The 22,787-nt window shown below is 42.7% G+C and overlaps 1 protein-coding gene across 3 annotated transcripts in view; it reads left to right on the top strand.

Annotated features, from left to right (window-relative positions):
* Positions 1 to 22,299, top strand: part of LOC144894045 (uncharacterized) — a 33,723-nt gene extending 11,424 nt beyond the window's left edge. For 2 of the 3 annotated variants that reach the window (XM_078785726.1, XM_078785720.1), the window contains exons 2-5: positions 5,514 to 5,583; positions 6,351 to 6,490; positions 20,468 to 20,703; positions 21,686 to 22,299. In XM_078785726.1, coding sequence (XP_078641852.1) covers positions 6,409 to 6,490; positions 20,468 to 20,703; positions 21,686 to 21,877 — 510 coding nt within the window. In that variant the 5' untranslated portion in view covers positions 5,514 to 5,583; positions 6,351 to 6,408 and the 3' untranslated portion in view covers positions 21,878 to 22,299. Of the gene's footprint in view, positions 1 to 5,513; positions 5,584 to 6,347; positions 6,491 to 20,467; positions 20,704 to 21,685 lie in introns of those variants that run through there. The other variant, XM_078785727.1, reaches the window with a different exon arrangement.
* The last annotated feature ends 488 nt before the right edge of the window (positions 22,300 to 22,787 follow it).

Raw genomic sequence — 22,787 nt, 5'->3', positions numbered from 1 at the left:
AGGCCAGGACGTCCCCACAGAACCACAAGGAGGGATGATCGCCAGCTAAACCCGGTTAGTCCGCAATGGCCGAACCAAGTCAGCTAATCGGCTTGGGGCTGAGTGGCAGCAACTGACAAATGTGCCTGTATCCAGAAGGCTAGTCAACCAACGACTGGTTCAAGCAGGCTATCGTGCCAGGCGTCCCCTGAGAAAGCCACGCCTGACCAGACAACCCCGCCAGCGCCGATTGCAGTGGGCCAGAGAGCACCGTCAATGGCAGCCAGGACACTGGAATCATGTGATCTTCAGTGACGAGTCTAGATTTCTGGTCTATCGTCAAGATGGCCGCGTCCGAGTGCGCAGACAAGTGCATGAAGCCGACAACAAAGATTGTATAGTGCCATGAGTCCAAGCTGGAGGTGGTGGAGTGACCGTTTGGGATGCTTTTCATGCAGGGGGCAAAACTGACCTGGTTCTGAATGGAAACCTGAACCAGTTCATATACAGGGCCATTCTGGAAGAAACATTGCTTCCATTTGCTCGTGCAGCCTTTCGAGGAAACTTTGTCTTCCAAGATGACAATGCACGACCTCATCGTGCTCGCATGATCCAACACTTTCTTGCTGACCGTGGTGTAGAGCATATGGAGTGGCCTGCCATGTCCCCGGATATGAATCCGATAGAGAACTTGTGGGCAGAATTAACGCATCAAATCGACCACTTGGACCAGCAGCCGACCTCTGTGTGTGAATTGCAGCAGGCTATTGTCACTGCATGGCAAGCGATTCGTGTCCAAACCTTGGCAAATCTCGTGAACAGCATGCCTCAACGTGTACGTGCTCTCCTGAATGCTCGTGGGGGTTACACGAAGTACTGAACTGTAATTTTACTGTCCGTAATCCCAGTCGTAATTTAACTTTTGTTTTTGTTAAAAAATAAATTTGGCTAATGTGCAAAATAAAGAGATACTTCTCGAAAACGTACAGAAGTTTAACACGGTACTATCCATGAATTGAGTTCGATATCAGTTTACATCACTTTCAAGGATCAATTTATTTGTTTCGAAATGTCAAATGTGGTTTTTGTTTCTTTTAAAGGTCACATTAACAAAATCTAGAATAATTTCAACATAATTCCAATGAACTTTTGGTTCGAAGACATCTTGAAAAGTAAGTTCACCCCCGCAAAAAAAATATTCCATATTAAATGCCAAGTCTGTACAAACATAATAAAAAGCTGTTTTTCTTCCCAAAAGAAGCATGGATATCTCGGATGCTATGTATGCCAACTTTGCTGCGCAGGAGGGAATCATAGGATATGGTCACAAGTGTTCAAATCATAATCACTATAAGTATCCTATTACCCCATTATCACTATACAATAATATACTCTCACTATGTCTCTCTGAAAAACCTCCCATCTACTTTCTCAACAATCGTCTCCAAGAAGTTCTGTCACTCAAGCTTTTGGGTCTCACTATCTGCCATGATCTTTCCTGGGAAAACCACATTTCCAAGCTGGCCTCCAAATCCAGTTGCCGACTGGGCATCCTCCATCGTGCGAAGTCCTTCCTTGGCACACCTGTGCTCCTCACCACATACAAGGCTTTCATCTGCACCTTGATGGAATTTCATCTGCACCTCCTCACTCAAGGTCTTTAAAACATCTGTTCACCACTATCTCATATCTTTCCCCATCCAAAACCTTGATTTTTTTTCTACCCCCGTCAATACACCCCAAATCCACCTCCTTCAAATTCCATTTTCTTTCCTGACAGTCCTTATAGTATCCATCTTGTTTATACTGTGTACACCATCCCCAGCCCTCTCTCTTCCACAGATATATCACTGTCCCAGTTCCCGACTGTTGTGCTTCCCTCTCTCTCCCCCTCTTGTCTCTCGCTCTCTTTATTGTATGTTCTGTGTGTTAGCTCTTACACGAGCCTCAACTTATTATACAAAAAAAAAGTGACAGAACGAGTTTTAGTTTTGGGGCCTTTCACTAATCACCAATTTTTCATGGAGTTATACCTTTTTTTACTTAGAAAATATCACGTATTGTACATGGGTCAGTTTACAGCTACCCTGACTCCACCCCACTGCTTTACACCCATTAGCTGGACAGCTGGCCTGACCACCCCAAATAAATCTTGCACCACCGTTCCATGAAGCAGCACAGATTGACAGGCCTCAAGCCTTATGCTTGGGTGTTATTCCATGGCCTATGGCAATTGTAATGATCCCAGATATATATAATCACCATATGTTATATCTGCACAAAAGCCATATGCATGATATTGCTTCATGTATGTACATCGCGTTATTTTATTATTATTATTATTTTCAGCACCGAACATGGTATTATACACCGCCCAGATAAAGGGATGCCTTTACTGACAATGATGTTGAACTGAAACTGAGTCGGGGACATGTATTTTTACACACTTTAATTTTACTTCATCTGAACTTTGTTTGTTTGTCCCGTTTCAAAGATTTGAGCCATTTGTTTTCTTGGTTCCATACATCCTAGAGAGCTAAAATGTGGCCCACGGTCCTTTTTTCTGGTACATCTTCATCTATCAAAATTTAATTTAAAATAATAATAATAAAGATTTAAAACTTTAAAAAAATTAATAAAAGTGTGTAGCCCGAAAACATGTTTTTTCGTTTACTTGTATATTTTTGATGATGATCTCGAAAAATAGCTCGACTATTTTCATGAAAAATTCCCATGAAAGACTCAGGTGAAACCGAGCATATGAATAGTGTACGATGGGTGTTTGAAAACTTGTGAACCCAACTATGTACGAGTATAGGGAGCAACTTAAGGTAATGCACAGTTTTATATGTCTCATCATGGATATATATATATAAACTGTGAGAAATAGTAGAAACTCCACAGTACGACCAGGGCGTCTCATTTGCATTGAATAAATAATCGGGAGATTAAATCAGACGCGATTTAAATCTGATTAAATCTGATTAAATCAGATATATATATATATATATATATATATATATATATATATATATATATATATATATATATATACTGTATGTGTGTAAATATAAATATGTGTGTAAATATTGTCGTGTTCCCGGGCTTTAAGATCCTCCAAGGTAACTGGTAGCCGATCGAGCTTTGCACTCCGAGGCGTTCAATCCAATGGTGGTTTGAATACGCGCGTGGGATGAGGGCAGCGAAGGGTCGTGAAGCTCTTACCTCTACGGATTCCACTGGACGTCTTCAACCCTGGTAATCAACTCAAACCGACACGGATTTCGAATTCAACAATAAAACAGGTTTAATAAAAAATAATGCCCGGGACAAAGAAATGCACAATAAAACCATGATTCTTAAATGGGGCGCCCTCATACAGACTCATATACAACACAAGGGGATGATATTAAAATAAATGAAAGTAAAATGTATTGTACTCAGCTTTGAGCGGTTCTTGAGCCCCGTCCGAGATCGTCACAGACCCCGCCCCGCATCCCTGCGCAAGAAAACACGCCTCGGTGCGCAAGTCGTTCACCCGTCAGCCGCAGCACGGGTCCCTGAGTCCTTCGCTTCACAAAGCACGTGGTCTCTCCAAGCTTACATGGCACAGCGCACAGCCGTCATGAAATCAGCAGCAACGAACCAGGGAAAGGATCCGCTCGCTCACAATCGCCCAGACCAAAAGAAAGAATGTGTCTGTTCGCAATGAGAACCAAGTGCAAGAAGAAGGAAAATGTGACTGTTCGCAATGAAATCCAGAACCAAGAATAAGGAAAATGTCGGGACCCCATTCTTTTGTTCCCCGGGCTCTTATGTCATCCGATGACGTCCGCACGCACTCCTATCAGCGAGTGCCATCTCATCACTCAATGGCCGTCCTGACCAATGGTTTTTCGGGGCGTGGCCTCACGGCCACTTGCCGGCCTTCATGATCACCTGGTCGGTGGTATCAACGGTAGTGCTCACTGTCCTGTTTCCTGTTACTTTTATTTAGTTTTTAATTACACGCCCATTGCTTGCTGGTGGTGGTGTGTGTCGTGTATGTCATAAGGAACAGAGGAGAAATCACAGAAGCAACTTAAGAAGGCAACTTAAGAAGTAACCTCAATGTATACAAAAATTCCCTCATAAGTAGGGAATTTTTGTGGGCCGGATGTCGGATAAGTGTATCTTCATCCCAATGAGAGGGGTGGGGTTTGTAAATTAGTGAGGGATTATGGGTAATTAATTCCCTGTATGTAATTGCCTCTGTAATCTTTTCCTGTGTTCCTTATGACACTGCACTACACGCATCTAGCCAGAAATCGCCCATTAAACACACTAATTAAAAACCAACCGGAAACCAGGCATGAAGCACTACCGTGGATAACACCGACTTGGTGAGCGCAGAGGACAGGCAGGTTGGTGAGGCCACGCCTAGAAGAGCGGTGATTGGTCAGGGATATGATGGGCACAGAGACTGGTAAGATGGGACTGTGGTATTGGTGAAGCAGACACGGATGACGTCAGAGCCACGCGTACAAAATAGTTGAGGCGGCGGACATTTTTCTTCTCGTTCTGGACTTTGTTCACGAACGGTCGCATTTTGGCTCTCTCAGCATCGACGTCCTCTCGCCTTTCTCGGTTTGGAACTGGTGGCGAATGGTCGTATGTCGACATTTTCTCGTATCTCTTGGGTCCGGACTTTGTTGGTGAATGGTTGCTATTGCTCTTGCGCAAGGAAACCATCACGAACGGTCGTGTTCCGACATCTTGCTAGTGGTCGTGAGGAGGGGAACTGTGGACGGAGAGCGGTGGTTTCCGTGCAGAGATCGTGAGGACAAGTATGGCTGGAAGAGCGAGCTGCACGCCTGCTCGTTCGCTTCACGCGGGAGGCCTACTTTGCGCCAAGGAGTGCGTTTCGCGTGCAAAGACGCCAAGGCCTCAGACGACCTTGACGATTCCTGACGAGACACCCCAGCCGATTGGAGATAAGTGCCACACAAATAACACATTTATTTTCCGTTATTTTATCCTTTGTCTGTATTCAGATCTGTGCAGGAGCGCTCCATTTAGGAATCATAGTTTTATTTTATCGTGGTTTCCTTGTTACCGGCATTTCTTTCATTAAACCTGTTTATTTTTGTACATTTTACTGTCGTGTTGTTTGAGTTAATTTATCCAGGTGTGAAGACTGCCAGTGGGATCCATAAAGGTAAGCGCTTATGGCTTCTCCCCCCCACTCCCTCCCTGCACGTATAACGAATACCGTCATATTGAATTGAACGCCCCGGAGTGTTAAGCTCGTTCCGCAATCCGTTTCCTTGGAGGATTGTAATCCCTAGGAACGCGACAATACTCAAAGTTTAGTGAAATCGTACCAAACTTCTGGTATGGCCTTATTTATCTCTCCCGTGTGTATGTCCTAAGGGTATTTTTTTTTGAAATTTTTTGAATTTTTTTATTTTTTATTTGAGGCGAGCATAACTTTTGCGTAATTTATTGTGTTGAAAATACCTAGTGAAAAGTGTTGTCATATGTTACACTTTCAGGTCATTGAACCAGTACGGTAGCCGTTATTTCTCCAAGCTGAGGTGGATGCAACAACCTTCATCTCTCAAGGTCAGTACTGTGCAGCATCCGTGTAACATTTGTTTAACTGTACGGCGTGAAACAAAATCCGTTTGTAACACCTGGGGTGTTTTCTGTAAGCAAGCAGCCAGCTATCGCTTGCCAAACAGCTTGCTTGATTCAAAGCGCTCAGGTAGCACTCAAACGGAATGAAATGCTCGGCACCGCTTAACAACATGGCGGCGGCCATGTAAACCAGTGCGATTGTGGTACTTGAGCAAATGCTGTGCAGGCCGTTGTTTTCAGTTTTACTCGATCCTCTTGTGACAATACCTTCCCCAAACAAATTTATTGTGTTAGTCGGGGCTACAGAGTACGATGAAGACGGAAAGGAAGATTAAGAAATGGGGAGTCAGAAGGAGGCGGCCATTTTTGGTGACACAATGAAGCACCTCTCACTCTCTTAACCACTTGCTTCTCTTGCTAAGTGGCTTACAAAGTGGTTGACACAGAATGGCTGGCTTGGCCACTTGGCCAAAAGCTAGCTAGCTGCTTGGTAACTGAACACCCCAGAGGTACACACCTGATTCTTTTATTAAATAATTAGACCGAAAGGCCCTGAGCCTTCAACTATTTAGTTTCACTCTGAGCACAGAACAGAATTGCTCACAATTCATTTTATCAGTGCACTGCAGGAATAATGGGAAATCCCTGCATTGTATAGGGCAGACACATCATAACTAAACCGTAATCTCAGTTTGTTTAAAAAAAAACCCGTTCGAGTCGGGCCTTGTGCATTTACCGCCTGTGCTCAGCAGAAGGCCCCAGCTGCCCCACACCCTGAAACATCATCTTCTGCCAAACCATTAAACTGAGATGGAGTGCTGGAAGACCAAAGACTCTCGGCAACATTCCCTGAACCTACTCGAAGGCTTGTTGAGATTCTCACAGGATGGAGGTATGTTTGGCACTAATTAGTGCGGAAACAAACTACAAGAATACAAAAAGGTCTGCATCTTATTCTATCAGATGGTATATCATTTTTACCTCCGCCACCGAAGGTGGATGGAAGTTATGTTTTCACCCCTGTCTGTTTGTGAACAAAATATCTCAAAAAAAGGTTATGGACGGATTCGGGCGAAATTTGGCATTGAGGTAATGTATGTGACAAGGACGAAATGATTAGATTTTGGTGAAGATCCGGATCCGGCAAGTAGAATTTTTAAGTGAATCTTCACCATTGGGAGATCGGGCCAAAACCGACATATAGCAGGATATCTCAAAGTTGTGGATGAATTTGGACGAAACTTGATGGAGGAGTGTGGTGTGTGACAAGGACTAATCGATTCGATTTTGGTGAAGATCTGAATATGGATTCGGATATGAGGATTATTTAATTTACAAGTGATTCTTCACCATTGGGAGATAGGGCCAAAAACGATACAGAGCAGGATATCTAAAAATGTTATGGACGGATTTGGACGGAACTTGGTGGATCGATTATGTGTGTGACAAGGACCAATCGATTCGATTTTGGTGAAGATTTGAATATGGATTCACATACGAGAATTATTTAATTTAAAAGTGATTCTTCACCATTGAGATATCGGGTCAAAAGTGATACATAACATGATATTTAAAAACGTTATGGGCGAGTTTTGACTAAACTTGGTGGATGAGGTGGTTAGGTGACAAGAACAAGCTGATTAGATTTTGGTTCAGGTCCGTATCGAGATCCGGCCTATCAGTGGGATACAAAACATAAACCGTTCAGCCTGGTGGAGGTGTGCGCTCTACCGAGTGCCGATCTTGTCTTGGGGAAGTTTCACATGGTCACAAAACGATTTTGTAAGAAACTGACATAGAGAGACTATTTGTTTGAATCGCATTTCCCTATGCACCAAGGAAGTGTGGAAATGTCCTCCTCATGATCCAAGTATTTTCATTACCGATGTGAAGGTCTTGTCTTGATCTGGAATCATATCAGGTTCGCCTCACAATCAAGTAAGAGCATGTCCTCCTCTCAAGTGAATTAATTATCTGCGATCTACGAAAGGTTATTGATGACACAATAATGTCCCTACACATTTGTTTCACGTGAGGGTGTCTAAAAAATTAATATAGCTGATTTTAAACCATTAATAAACTATATTGAGTTCCTAGAACACGTTACCCCACGCCGTGTTGATAAACAAGGAAATGGGCGGAGTCTACGAACAACAAATTTGATTGGTCGTGATGACCTAAAATGCCATTATGTTTGTACAAGTACTGCTAAACGGAAGGTTTTAGAAAGCGTTAAGAAGGTGATATGAGTTCTGCAGAGTTCAAGTATATAATTAAATTTAAATAAAATAAAGATTTAAAGGTATAATTTTTTTTGGTGGGTTGACCATCGTTGACGCAGTATCTAATACGCTGCCTTATTTAACACCGAACGTCATGCAAGCGTCTTAATATTGTCTCCGATACCAACTCGGTGATATGGCTGAGCTTACAAAATACTCTTACTGCTTAAATTGACAACTCACAGAATTCTTATTTTGATTAATATGAAATTGAATGAAGGGCAGAGGAAGAAGAAGAAGAACCACCTTTCGAGGCCATTTCCCCCCGCAGAGCAGGGATTGGCCTTTCTCGGGCACCTTGGTCCCCTTTTTGAAGCAATGTTTTTTCAGGCACCGTGGTCCCCTTTTTGAAGCAAAGTTTTTTTCGGGCACCGTGGTCCCCTTTTTGAAGCAAAGTTTTATGGCCGGATGCCCTTCCTGCCACCAACTCTGTTAGTCGCCTTTTGCGACACACAGGGAATTACCAGTGAGCTGGTACTCAATTTGCCGACCTCGGAAGGATGACACGATGAGTCAACCCCGCTGGTGTTAATTCAGCGATCGACCGGGATTCGAACCCAGGATCCCAAGCCAGCACCCTAACCGCTAAGCCAACACCAGGCTCAATGAAGGGCAGAGGGTACGTCTTTTATTATTTACGTACGGAATTGAAATATTTGCTTGAGGATGATGAATAAAGACAAAACAAAATGCCATCCTCTCTTTAGCCAAAGTGACTGACAGGTGGCTGGATGCTCGAACGGCAATTGCTTAATTTTTTTTAAGCAAACATGACAGACTAATAGAAGTCACAATGTAATTAAAGGAGATTTCAGATCTGAGATGTTGTCGAATCCTGGCAAGTGGAGTATATGTCAGAAGGATTTTTCATCGAAGGTAGAGAGATTAATTTGAGATTTTAAAAATCGAGCAAAAAGGGAACTGACTGAAAATGGGTCAGTGGGGCCATAGTTGGGCACAACAATCAAGGGAATGGATGAACAGGAAAGTAGGAGAGAAAGGAGGGGAGGAAAGACAGGAAGTTGTGAGAAATAAGCTTGGATTAGGGGTGGTTAATGGGGTGGAAAATCATGTGGGTAGGGGTGAGGGATGCGTTGAGATGGTGGTGCACTTGACTCCTTGTAGCTTGAAGAGACATGCACGATCCATCTCTGCAATGAAGAGCAGAGGGTGTTAAAGTTCCACAAAGGGGAGAAGGATAAACAAAATTGGAGGTGGACGGCATGCCTAGATTTTCATAGTTTAACAAGGAGAGGGTACCTGAAATAACTGGTGAGTCCTGAAGGAGCTGAGGAGGATCGTCGCACTGATAGAGCAGAGGGAGCTTGACTGGAGGATAGGTAGGAATAAATAGCACCGCAAAGCGGGCGTAACCCCTCAGCCCATGCATGGTGAAAGGAAGCATTGATGATAATTTGTTATTTGAAGCAAAGTTGTACACCGAGTAGGATTTTGCAGTGAAGAAATTTTCGCCCATGAACCCATTAACCTATTTCGCACCCATGAACCTTCCTCTACTCAACCCCAACACACACTGCAAAAATGGATTTAATCGGACAAGCCGTTCTGCTCGAAATTGACGGAAACCAATTTCAAGATGGCTGCCATAGCGGCCATATTTAAAATCGCAGCGCACCCATTTTCGAAAGGCACCTTCCTCTTCTCAACCCCAACACACATTGCAAACATGGATTTAATCGGACAAGCCGTTCTGCTCGAAATTGACGGAAACCAATTTAAAGATGGCTACCGTGGCGGCCATATTGAAAATCGCAGCGTGCCCATTTTCGAAAGGAACCTTCCTCTACCCAACCCCCAACACACACTGCAAAAATGAATTTAATCGGACAAGCCAATCTGCTCGAAATTGACGGAAACCAATTTCAAGATGGCTGCCGTGGCGGCCATATTTAAAATCGCAGCGCGACCATGAACCTTCCTATACTCAACCCCAACACACACTGCAAACATGGATTTAATCGGACAAGCCGTTCTGCTCGAAATTGACGGAAACCAAAAGTTGACGGACACCCGGACGCCCGGACGACGCCCGGACAACAATACCCCTTCACCCAATTTGGGCTGAGGGGTGAAAAGCAGACAGGTTACTGACTGAGAACAACAGGCCTTGGTCTTATTACTGGAAATGCCAATAATTTTGAGAATTTTAGATTCCACAGAACCTCGGAGACAGATGTGATGCTGGTGTGCCAGTCTCAGAGGGGAGAGCAGCATTCCACTGAGGTATGGATAATGGCCTTGTCGGCTCTGAGTAGTAATGACTTGGAACGACAGAAGATGCCCAGTCTCCGGTTGACTTTGGAGGCCAACTTTGCTTTATGGCCATCCAAGGTGAAGTTATGACTGAGGATGATGCTTAAAAGTTCAGGAGAATGAACCTCATCCAGTGGTGACTATGGAAATATATAGGTATTGCATTTTTGGTGTTAAGCTTTTGTCAGAGCAAAAGAAGGAGATGGCATAGGGCCGAGGGATAATAATGGGAAGAAGTAGTCAGAGGTGCATGTGTACTGTACATGAGGGAGCTTCATGTGGGGTGAGATTGACTAATTTTGACACATCATGAAAGGGAAGCTCATGCATGGTTTAGGAGTTGAAAATCAAGGTGACTGTGACGGTGAGAAGAGGGGAAATAATAGGGAAATAAACAACAAGTGAAAAAATAAGGGAAGAGAAGAGATGATGAATAAATAAGCTAAAAAAAAAAAACAGGAGGAGAGAGGAAATGGAGGAGAGGTAAAGCAGATAAAACCAAATAAAATAAAATAAATTCATGGGAATAAACAGAGTTTGGCAAAAGATTGAAAAGTTATAAAAGATGGGAGGTCAAAGTGAATGAAACGTGCTCGTTAATCTTGTTGGGAGCCAATGGGCCAATCCTGAAGATTAGGCTTTGTTCATTATGCTTCCAACAGTCTCTGGTGCTGAAATTGAGAAAATATATACTTCAACAAAAAGACTGTCATGTGACTGAATGAATATCTGGGAAGATTGAACTGTCAAGCAGCTGGCTTGATCTGGAGAAATTTGTGTTGTTGGTTCGTAAATTAAGCAAGTGTTGGTGGAAATGGTTGCCCAGTCCTCTCCCAGTCTCGTCGATATTAATCTTCTTGCAGAGAGTGGGTTAAACATTCCTGGTGGGGGGTCAAAGGGTAATGGTCCTATAACAAGGAAATTGGGGGGGGGGGGGAGGGGGACACGCTGTGCCTCTAGAAGGCAGCGTTACATGAGAAGGAAAAAAAACAGTTATGCTAGGCAGACAACAGCTCCTTCTCTGTCTGCTGATCCGGGAATGTTCAGACGCTGGCTCTGATCAGGAGGACATGTCCTTCAATTTTTCGAAGATCTCACGGCTTTGCTCTATCACTCCAGAATGATCGTCAAATGAACCGACCTATCTATTTCCTTGGGCGTCCACTGGAAGAAGTTCAGTCTCTTGAACTTCCACATGTCACCATCAGCCATGATCTTTCCTGAGCCAACCACATAGCAAAGATGACCTCCACTGCCAGGCACAGATTGCGAATCCTCTGTTGATCTCACAGCTACTCAGTATACAAAGCCTTTGTCTGTAGCTCAATGGAGTACTGCTCTCTCATTGGCTGATGCCACACCATCACATCTGTCTCTCCTGGATTCGGGGACATCCAAAGCTAAGTTATTGAATCTCCCGTGATGAGGCCAAAGCACAAGGTCAGTTGCTTTCTGCCTCTTATCCAATATTGATTGCTCCCTCTGCTTTTTCAGTTCTACCCTGCTTATGTACTCCAGGATGCACACGTTCTTCCAGTAGCCCCATCCTCAATAAACTTACAAAATCCAGGCTATATTCACATCCCAACTCTTTTATTCCCTGTTTTTCCCATCTTTGGAACCACCTTGCAGAGGCAGTTCTGTCTCACTCTTCCTTCCAAGACTTCAATCAAGCAGCGCATAAGCATCTCTTGTCATCCACAATTAAATTATTCTGTCCCATGATCTTTATTACTCCCATTCAGTTTTCCCAACCCAACCATCTTGCTAGTTTCAGTGTTTCCATCTTACTCATCTTACTTGCATCTTGCTATCCATTTGTTCGCTCCCTTGATGTTTGTCCCACTGGCAGATCTACCTATATCGTGGATACTTGCGGACTTCCTCTCTGGTCGTAGTCAACGTGTGGCCCTGAATGGATTTCTCTCATCTCCCCTTCCTGTTCAGGCTAGAGTTCCCCAAGGCAGTGTTCTGGGCCCTGTGCTTTTTCTGGTCTTCATCAATGATCTCTCCGACTCTCTTGAAAATCCTCTCTATCTCTTTGCTGATGACTCCACTCTCTGCCGCTCCATTCCTCATCCCTCAGATCGGCAGTCTGCAGCCTCCACACCCTCTGCAGACCTGGACAAAATCACGGACTAGTCAAACAAGTGGAACATGTCTTTCAATCCTGACAAATCTCACACTCTTACGATGCCTCTCCGAAAAGACCGACTGTACAACCCGCCCATCTCCTTTCTGAACAATCCTCTCCAAGAAGTTCTGTCGCTCAAGCTTTTGGGTCTCACTATCTGCCATGATCTTTCTTGGGAAAACCACATTTCCAAGCTGGCCTCCAAAGCCAGTCGCCGACTGGGCAGTGGGCATCCTCCGTCATGCGGTCCTTCCTTGACGCACCTGAGCTCCTCACTACATAAAAGGCTTTCATCCGCAGCTCAATGGAATAGTGTTCCCCCCTCTGGGCCGGTGCTCCTGCCTCACACCTAGCTCGTCTTCACGCTATTGAAACCAAAGCTTTCAGAATCATTTGAATCTCCTGCGATGAAGCTAACTCTGAGGGCCTTTCACTCACTCACCGCAGGTTGGTGCTCTTCGTCTTCTACCGACTCCTCTCCGGCCTTGCTCCCACAGCTCTCTCTGTGCTCTGTCCCCCAAATATTCCTACAGGTCGCACAAGATCTGCCTGCAACCATCTTATGGTTAAACTGCTAAAATCTAGGCTCTCTGCTCACCTTCACTCTTTCATTCCCCTTTTCTCCCGCCTCTGGAACAAACTCCCCCACTCCCTTCTATCCCGCTCCTCCCTCCAGGTCTTTAAAACAGCTGTTCACCACCATCTCTTATCTTCCCCCATCCAAAACCTTGATCTTTTCTACCCCCGCTAATTCACCCCAGATGTACTTTTTTGAAATTCCAACTTCTTTCCTGGAAGTCCTTGCAGTGTCCATATGTTTTATACCTCTCCCACCTCCCCCCAAGCCCTCCCCCTCCCAAATTTCTCTCGATGACCCTGTTCTCAAATGTTGTGTTTGTGTCCTTCCCCCTCTCTCCCCATCTTGTATACCGCTCCCCTTATTTTGTGTTTTATGTGTCGGTTTGACTTTTATGTGGTTAATGTTAGCTCTTTCACGAGCCTCGATGTTGTATACAAAAAACAAAAAAAAAAAATACAAGGCGGCTAAGATGTGGGACAGAGCACGACGTGTTGGGTACACGATGTTTGGAGACGAACACTGAGTTGAGACATCCTGCCTTATCTCACGCAGAGTCTGCAGATATGCCGTTCGAGGTGATGGATGGGATGAATATATAAATGAATGAATGATCGTTTTGAGGCCATTTTTCCCCGCCAGAGCGGGGGTTAGCCTTGCGAGCCCCATGACAATCATGGTTCCCTGTTTGAGGCAATGTTTTTATGGCCGGATGCCCTTCCTGACGCCAACACTTGGTCGCCTCTTACGATGCGCAGTGATACGGTGTGCCTATTCTAAACCGGGGTACACACCGGGATCATTCATCCCAGCAAGCTGGTACTCAATTTGCCGACCTCGGAAGGATGACAGGCTGAGTCAACCCCCCTGGCGTTAATTCAGCGATCGACCGGGATTCGAACCCAGGATCCAAGGATCCCAAGCCGGCACCCTAACCGCTAAGCCAACACCAGGCTAGGTGATGGATGGGATGAATGAATGAAATTATCGAGATGGATGGAATTATCGATATGAATGAAAATATCGAGATGAATGAAATTATCGATATATGAATGAAAATATTGAGATGGATGGAATTATCGAGATGGATGAAATTATTGATATGTATGAAAATATTGAGATGGATGGAATTATCGAGATTAATGAAAATAGCGAGATGAATGGAATTATATCGATATAAATGAAAATATCGAGATGGATGGAATTATCAAGATGGATGAAATTATCGGGATGGATGGAATTATCGATATAAATGAAATTATTGAGATGGATGGAATTATCGAGATGAATGAAATATCGAGACGGATGAAATTATCCACATGAATGAAAATATTTAGATGGATGGAATTATCGATATTAATGAAAATAGCGTGATGAATGGAATTATATCGATATAAATGAAAATATCGAGATGGATGGAATTATCATGATGGATGAAATTATCGAGATGGATGGAATTATGGAGATGGATGAAATTATCGAGATGGATGAAATTATCGAGATGGATAAAATTATCGATATGAATGAAAATACCGAGATGGATGAAATTATCGATATGAATGAAAATACCGAGATGGGTGGAATTATCAAGATGGATGAAATTATCGATATGAATGAAAATATCGAGATGAATGGAATTATCAATATGAATGAAAATATCGAGATGAATGGAATTGTCGATATGAATGAAAATATCGAGATGGATGGAATTATCGATATAAATGAAAATATCTTAATGGATGGAATTATCAAGATGGATGAAATTATTGAGATGGATGAAGTTATCAATATGAATGAAGTTATCAATATGAATGAAATTATCAAGATGGATGAAATTATAGATATGAATGAAAATACCGAGATGGATGGAATTATCGAGATGGATGAAATTATGAAGATGGATGGAATGAGATGGAGTTGAGTTGAGATGGATGGAGTTATCGATATGAAAGAAAAAACCAAGATGGATGGCATTATCAATATGAACGGAATTATCGATATGAATGAAAATACCGAGATGGATGGAATTATCGAGATGGATGAAATTATCGATATGAATGAAAATACAGAGATGGATGGAATTATCGAGATGGATGAAATTATCGATATGAATGAAAATATCGAGATGGATGGAATTATCGAGATGGATGAAATTATCAATATGAATGAAAATACTGAGAGGGATGGAATTATCGAGATGAATGAAATTATCCAGATGGATGAAAATACTGAGATGGATGGAATTATCGAGATGGATGAAATTATCGATATGAATGAAAATATCGAGATGGATGGAATTATCGAGATGGATGAAATTATCAATATGAATGAAAATACTGAGAGGGATGGAATTATCGAGATGGATGAAATTATCAATATGAATGAAAATACTGAGAGGGATGGAATTATCGAGATGAATGAAATTATCCAGATGGATGAAATTATCGATATGAATGAAAATACCGAGATGGATGGAATTATCGATATGAATGAAATTATCGAGATGGATGGAATTATCGAGATGGATGGAATTATCGAGATGGATGGAATTATCGAGATGAATGAAATTATCGAGATGGATGAAATTATCAAGATGGATGGGATGATGGAGGAGGGTACACGAGTAACAGACGTACGTGATAAAGCGCTACCATGACTGGTTTGAGAGTTCAGCCTTCAGTTGTGTAAGATGATGTTTTTTGACTTTCATAAGAATGGCCACACGTGTTTTGAGCTCTACATATTGACCTAAATTTGCCCTCAGTCAAAAAAGCAAGTTTCTTGACTTCAACTGCCTTGCCACAGGATTTATTGTACCAGGGCCGAGAGGATGGATAGGATAGCCGCAGATGGGATGGGATGAACTGGTGCATGAAAGAAAGGGAGAGATAGGGAGAAGAAGAGAGGACAAGAGACATTTTAAGAAAGTACAACCAGATGGAATGAATCAAAGAGATTGTGGAGACAGTCACCCAATCATTTTATGAGAGGAAAAATAATTGCAGGCCCTGCTAGTTAGTCTATGTGGAAAACTATAATCTGTGTCGTTGAGTTTGCTTTTACACAATAGCCAGAGTTATGGGCTTTGGCAAGAACATAGTCGAAGGAGCCAAAAGAGGCAGATGTGGAACAGGAGATGTTGGATAGAAAGTTTGTTATTACCAGATCCAGAAGGGAGGATGTGTCGGAACCAAAGATATGAGTTGGGGGAAGTTTACAGATTGAATCGCAGAAAGCCTTAGCTGCAATACCATAGCTGTTTGTTGCAGAGCTGACACCAAGCCAGCTGGCATATGGAGGCAGTTGAAATTCCTGCAGATGAGGAACAGAGTTCAGATGAATGATTTTGAGTTGGTCCATGTTAAAGGAAACAGAAGTATGTAGAATTTCTCGGCGTCATTATGGTGGACGGTACACCACATAGACAAGCGTCAATGGGTCGCAGAGGAAAATGCACTGCCAGAGCTATTCCAATGGACTAGGAGGTGTTCGTGTTGACATTTAACAGTGAGGAATAGAGTTATTCACTGAGACAACAACACCACCTCTGGGATTAGGGTGTGGTCTTCCAAAAAGGAAGAGAGAATAGCCAGGGAGAGACAGGGAGGAATCAAGACATCCTGTGAAAGGAACACTTCCGTTAGGCATCAATGTCCGGAGCTGCAACACGAACCTGAATGTAAGTACATCAGTTTCATTATGAGTGATCAAATAGTGTTTTATTAGAAAGTCTAAAATAAAATGGAGCATCACTTACATATCTGGGAAGCAGCTAGATGGGTGGATGCAAACAAAGCATGAATAATCTGTATTCATTCACATTCAGTTGACACACAAAATGAGCATTGGCTATTAAAGAATGTTACTTCGAACAACGAAGAGGATACAACATAGATGGTGGGAGGAATTCAAAAAAGCGAAAAAAGAACTTAAAATAACTTCAAATTTGTACTCTACTAGCAACGGTACCCGCCCTACGGGCTTCAATTGGGAGGCCCAAATGAAAAGGTAAAATATCAGAAATTGAAGGCTTTTTTATATTTTAAACGATTTATATAAACATCCGTTAAATCATATCACACGCAAATCATCAAAATCTAAACAGTATTTGTAGAATTTCAATATAAGCCACATCACTAAGCCAGGTCTTTAAAACAGCTGTTCACCACCATCTCTTATCTTCCCCCATCCAAAACCTTGATCTTTTCTACCCCCGGTAATTCACCCCAGAGTCCTTGCAGTGTTCATATGTTTTATTCCTCTCCCACCTCCCCCCAAGTCCTCCCGATGTCCCTGCTCTCAAATGTTGTGTTTGTGTCCTTCCCCCTCTTCCCCCTCTCTTTTGTGTCCTTCCCCCTCTCTCCCCATCTTGTCTGCCGCTCCCCTTGTTTTTTGTGTTTTGTGTGTCGGTTTGTCTTTTTTGTGTGATGTTATTAGCTCTTTCACGAGCCTCGATCTTGTATACAAAAAAAAAAAAAAAAAATCACTTCATATCGGTAACTATTATTCCATCGTGTTTGGAAAAACTGGAAAATCTGAAAAATTGGGAAAACAATATACCCTATTTTACTCCAGGAGATCCCAGGATTACCCACCCAAAATATCGTTGCGATCGGTTCAGCCGTTTTTGTGGTACCTTCGAACGGACGGACAGACAGACAGACAGACGGACATTTGGTGAATTATAGTAAGATGCAAAAAAAATGTATTAATTTTTTTCTTGAAAACAAAATATAACAAGGAGCTGATTACTCTTGGTCCTCCACCATTTGCTTGGTATGAGGAATAGATCTGTGTAATATGAAAACTAAATCTTGAACAGTTTATGAAATATCGCGTACACAAGCCAATTTACCAAGATGGTTGCCATGGCAACGTAATTCGGCCAATCACAGCTGTAATCTAAGCAAGTTGAGATAACGTCATGAGGAATAGATATCTGCAATATGAGGCATAAATGTTCCATGGTTTTTGAAATTTCAACGACCTTTGTTTATTTAAACAAGAGTTTAAACAACAAAGAAACTTTTACACGTCGGCGAGGGCATGTTTAAGAGTGTGTTTAAGGCCTTGAAGCAAGAATAGCATGGCTTTGTAATTGGTCGTTTACATGGCACGTTTACTTTTATTAGGTAGTATTAATATTGTTTTGCAATAACATTAATATTATGCTAATATCATTGGTGGTGTTATTACCCTCGCCAGAGGAGAGGGTATTGCGTTTGGGTCCGTTTGTTTGTTTGTTCGCACAGAACGTGAGTATGTGTATGAATTACATTAGACCCTTTCGAACCCTAAATCCCTATAAGAGCCCGAAGACCACCTGGAACCTTTACATCCCCGAGACCCATTAAAACCACAAAGACCCTCGAGCCCCTAAACCTTTACGACCATTTAAGACTTATTATTAAGAATATTCAAGCCTTTAAAACTCTAAGACCCCAAGACCATTTAAGACCCCGAAGACCCTTTAGACCCCGGAGACCCTTTAGACCCCGGAGACCCTTTAGATCCCGAATACCCTATAAGACCCTGAAGACCGTTTAGACCCCCAAGATCATTCAGACCCCAAAGACACTTTAAACCCCGAAGACCCTTTAAATCCCTGTACTGTCTTTGTCTTTCCCTCGCGGTCCCCATGTACTGTCTTTGTCTTTCCCTCGCGGTCCCCATGTACTGTTTTTGTCTTTCCCTCGCGGTCCCCATGTACTGTCTTTGTCTTTCCCTCGCGGTCCCCATGTACTGTCTTTGTCTTTCCCTCGCGGTCCCCATGTACTGTTTTTGTCTTTCCCTCGCGGTCCCCCTGTACTGTCTTTGTCTTTCCCTCGCGGTCCCCATGTGCTGTTTTTGTCTTTCCCTCGCGGTCCCCATGTGCTGTTTTTGTCTTTCCCTCGCGGTCCCCATGTGCTGTTTTTGTCTTTCCCTCGCGGTCCCCATGTACTGTCTTTGTCTTTCCCTCGCGGTCCCCATGTGCTGTTTTTGTCTTTCCCTCGCGGTCCCCATGTACTGTCTTTGTCTTTCCCTCGCGGTCCCCATGTGCTGTTTTTGTCTTTCCCTCGCGGTCCCCATGTGCTGTCTTTGTCTTTCCCTCGCGGTCCCCATGTGCTGTTTTTGTCTTTCCCTCGCGGTCCCCCTGTACTGTCTTTGTCTTTCCCTCGCGGTCCCCATGTGCTGTTTTTGTCTTTCCCTCGCGGTCCCCATGTACTGTCTTTGTCTTTCCCTCGCGGTCCCCATGTGCTGTTTTTGTCTTTCCCTCGCGGTCCCCATGTACTGTCTTTGTCTTTCCCTCGCGGTCCTCATGTGCTGATTTTGTCTTTCCCTCGCGGTCCCCATGTACTGTCTTTGTCTTTCCCTCGCGGTCCCCCTGTACTGTCTTTGTCTTTCCCTCGCGGTCCCCATGTGCTGTCTTTGTCTTTCCCTCGCGGTCCCCATGTGCTGATTTTGTCTTTCCCTCGCGGTCCCCATGTACTGTCTTTGTCTTTCCCTCGCGGTCCCCCTGTACTGTCTTTGTCTTTCCCTCGCGGTCCCCATGTGCTGTCTTTGTCTTTCCCTCGTGGTCCCCATGTGCTGTCTTTGTCTTTCCCTCGTGGTCCCCATGTGCTGTCTTTGTCTTTCCCTCGTGGTCCCACTGTACTGTCTTTGTCTTTCCCTCGTGGTCCCCCTGTGCTGTCTGTCTTTCCCTCGCGGTTGTCAGCTCTTTCACGAGCCTCGATTCAGTATAGAAAAAAAAAAAAAAAAAAAAAAAAAAAATCCCGAACACCCGAAAGACCCTGAAGACCCCTAAGACCATTTAGACCCTTAAGACCCATTGGACTCCGAAGACCCTTTAGACCCCAAAAAGAAACACCCTTTAGACTCTAGCACACTTTAAGACCCTGGAGACCCCTTCAGCCCTCTAAGACCCTATAGACCCCAATACAACCTTTAGGGCCCTTCAACCTCTAACAACCTTTAGATCCTCTTCGACGCTTTAGAATTCCAAAGACTCTTAGACTTCTTTCTACTCTTTAGACCTTCACATCTTTCAGACCTTTTAATACCCTGTAGACCACTTTTAGACGTTTTACAACCCTGTAGTCCCCTTCCACCAATTCCGACCCTATAGACCTTAAATTACACTCTTTAGACACCTTCGACCTTTTAAGACCCATTAGAGTCTAAAGGGGCTTAATTTTTTGAAAGTACGTTCCAATAGACGTAGTCACGGTGCCACTGACGTTCAAACAGTACGTAATAAATAGAAGTCCACAGTGTAACTTTTTCCTCAGACAGGCACACAGACATGAATGACGTTGTATGGTATAGACAAAAGCTTTACTTTATGAAATCGATATTTTTGAAATTGTAATTTCAATCTTATTTTGAGCATTGAATGCAAAACAAACGTCGCTCATTCCTCCTTCCCTTCCTCAATAGCACAATATGCGACTTCAAATCCACACTGTGAAAAATGAGAGCAATTGATGTCAATCAAAGTTTAACTGAGAGTGTGTGTGCCACGATGTATGCTTTTACTGAAGACCATGTTAATTCTTCAACTCATGGCATCCTTGTACATCATATATCAGTGTTGCCATATTCCCATTCTTCGCCCTTCCCCAGGTAAAAATTGCTTGCCCACCAACCAATCAGACAAACACTACCGTTCATCTACAAAAGTAACACAAAGCAAAGGCACCCAGACAGATTTGACGTCCGAGCCTACAGATACTGAAATCTTAGTCAAAGGCTCTCACACTTTTCCGAAGCCCAGAGGGTGTCAGCTGGCTTCGCGCAGTCCCTACGGACCTTTGGGAACATGCCGTAGACATCAAATGGACAAGAACATCCTGGCGGAGGTAAGTGCCTGAACACGGTACACAGGACATCACACAACCTTTAATGACAAGACTTGGGCCAAAAGTAAGAAGAAAACTCCTTTATTCCTCATTTCTCCCATCTCTGGAACCACCCTGTGGAGCCATCTAGATACTAGAGGCTGTTCTTTTTCATCCTTCCCTCCAGGACATGAAGCCAGCAGTTCACCACACCACCACATCCTGTCATCCTCAATTGTGACTCATGATCTTTATTGCCCCACTAGTAAAAAAAACAAAAAACAACCCGTCATGGGACAGTTTATTTGATGGTGCCCTCTCTTGAGCGTTTCAAAGTCTGAAGCCTCGGCTTAATGTCAGGTGCTTATATCTTCTTTAATTTATCAGACATCTTACGGATGTAAATGAACATTCGTTTTACTCTGCACGTGTTGCACATCATGTGCAGCGAATTTCACCTCCCTGTGCCTTGTATTTATTGTTATTTTAAAAAACGCTTCTGTACACCACCCTTTATGCTCGGTTTGCAAGCCAACGTCTACAATTCCAATATCAGAGACGTAATTACTCTTTTATGGAAAATGTTTTTCGAGTTTGTTTCATCCTCAAAAATAGACTAGTGAACACACATTCGTGGAAAAAGATTGCCCTTTAAAACCTACACTTATGAAGGGGGACAGACATCTGTACAAACACACAAACTAATATTGTGTTTTAGATGGTGGAATTAACCTTTCATAACCCAACCATTTCGCTTCGTAGTTTCAGTGTTTCATTCTCTTTTTTTTCATTTCATTCAGCCATTCAAGAGAACTTTAATTATTTATGGCATTGGTTGGTCCAAGTTAAAGGTAAATGGAGAAATGTTTTCTCAGGGGGTGAGGGCTCTTGGTAAAATGATCCAGTCCAAGGAATGTAGCTTTGTTATTCCGAAGCATTATATTGTTGTATATGTCGAAGTGAAAGGCCAGTTATGTCTTATAGGGAATGTGTCCGTGTGCAGCGATGCAATGATCTTGAAGCTGAACGCGCAGAGCTGAAAGCAGAGAATGCACGACTGCAGCTGGAACTAGTGATATCTGAAGCACAACACGACTCGCTGCGTCTCCGCCATGAGACGATGCAACAACAGACTCTCGCCTTCCTCCTGCAGCAGATGGACACATTCCACATTCAACGGGACTCGCTCGTATGAAGAAACCACTCGCAACGTCTGGGAGATTCACTTTGTCCATGTTTCAAAAGAATAAGAAGCGCTACTTGAATAAATATTCGAGGCTAAAACCTTTAATATGAATATATTTATTACAATTTTCAATCTGACAACAGTGGACGCAAGTTGGAATTCTGGTGATTTGCACATTGGGAATGCTGTAGCAATTTGCCTGCAAAGCGATTTCATTTTGTATGCAAAATTTACTGAGTTGTTAAAATCAGTGCATTTATAATGTGAATTGAAGTAAGATTATTATTGCAAAATGTTGGAGAAAATGTACTTTTGACTGATGCTTCTCCCACCATTTCAAAATGCAGACGACTCTGTTACAAAGATCAATTCAATGCTCAATTGATGTGTTCAACAGACCATTCATTTGAATAAATATTCATCTCAACCAGGATTTGCAACATTAAACTAATTTATGCTTTTATATAGTTTATTGTTAAGCCGAAGTGTAATCAACAGTATTAAAGCAAATATCACACAGAAATGTGCAGTACACACAGGAATTATCGATATTAATGAAAATACCGAGATGGATGAAATTATTGAGATCAACTAAAATACCGAGATGGATGAAATTATAAATATGAATGACAATACAGAGATGGATGAAATTATAAATATGAATGACAATACCGAGATGGATGAAATTATAAATATGAATGACAATACCGAGATGGATGAAATTATCGATATGAATTAAATTATCAAGATGGATGAAATTATCGATATGAACGAAATTATCAAGATGGATGAAATTAGACATTTGAATGAAAATACCGAGATGGATGAAATTATCGATATGAATGAAAATATGGAGATGGATGGAATTATCGAGATTAATGAAATTATCGAGATGGATGGAATTATCGAGATGGATGAA

Source organism: Myxine glutinosa, chromosome 1 (assembly GCF_964187855.1).
Source record: "Myxine glutinosa chromosome 1, kmMyxGlut1.1, whole genome shotgun sequence".
In the NCBI taxonomy this organism is placed as follows: Eukaryota; Metazoa; Chordata; class Myxini; order Myxiniformes; family Myxinidae; genus Myxine; species Myxine glutinosa.
This window is presented reverse-complemented; position numbering and strand designations above follow the sequence as displayed.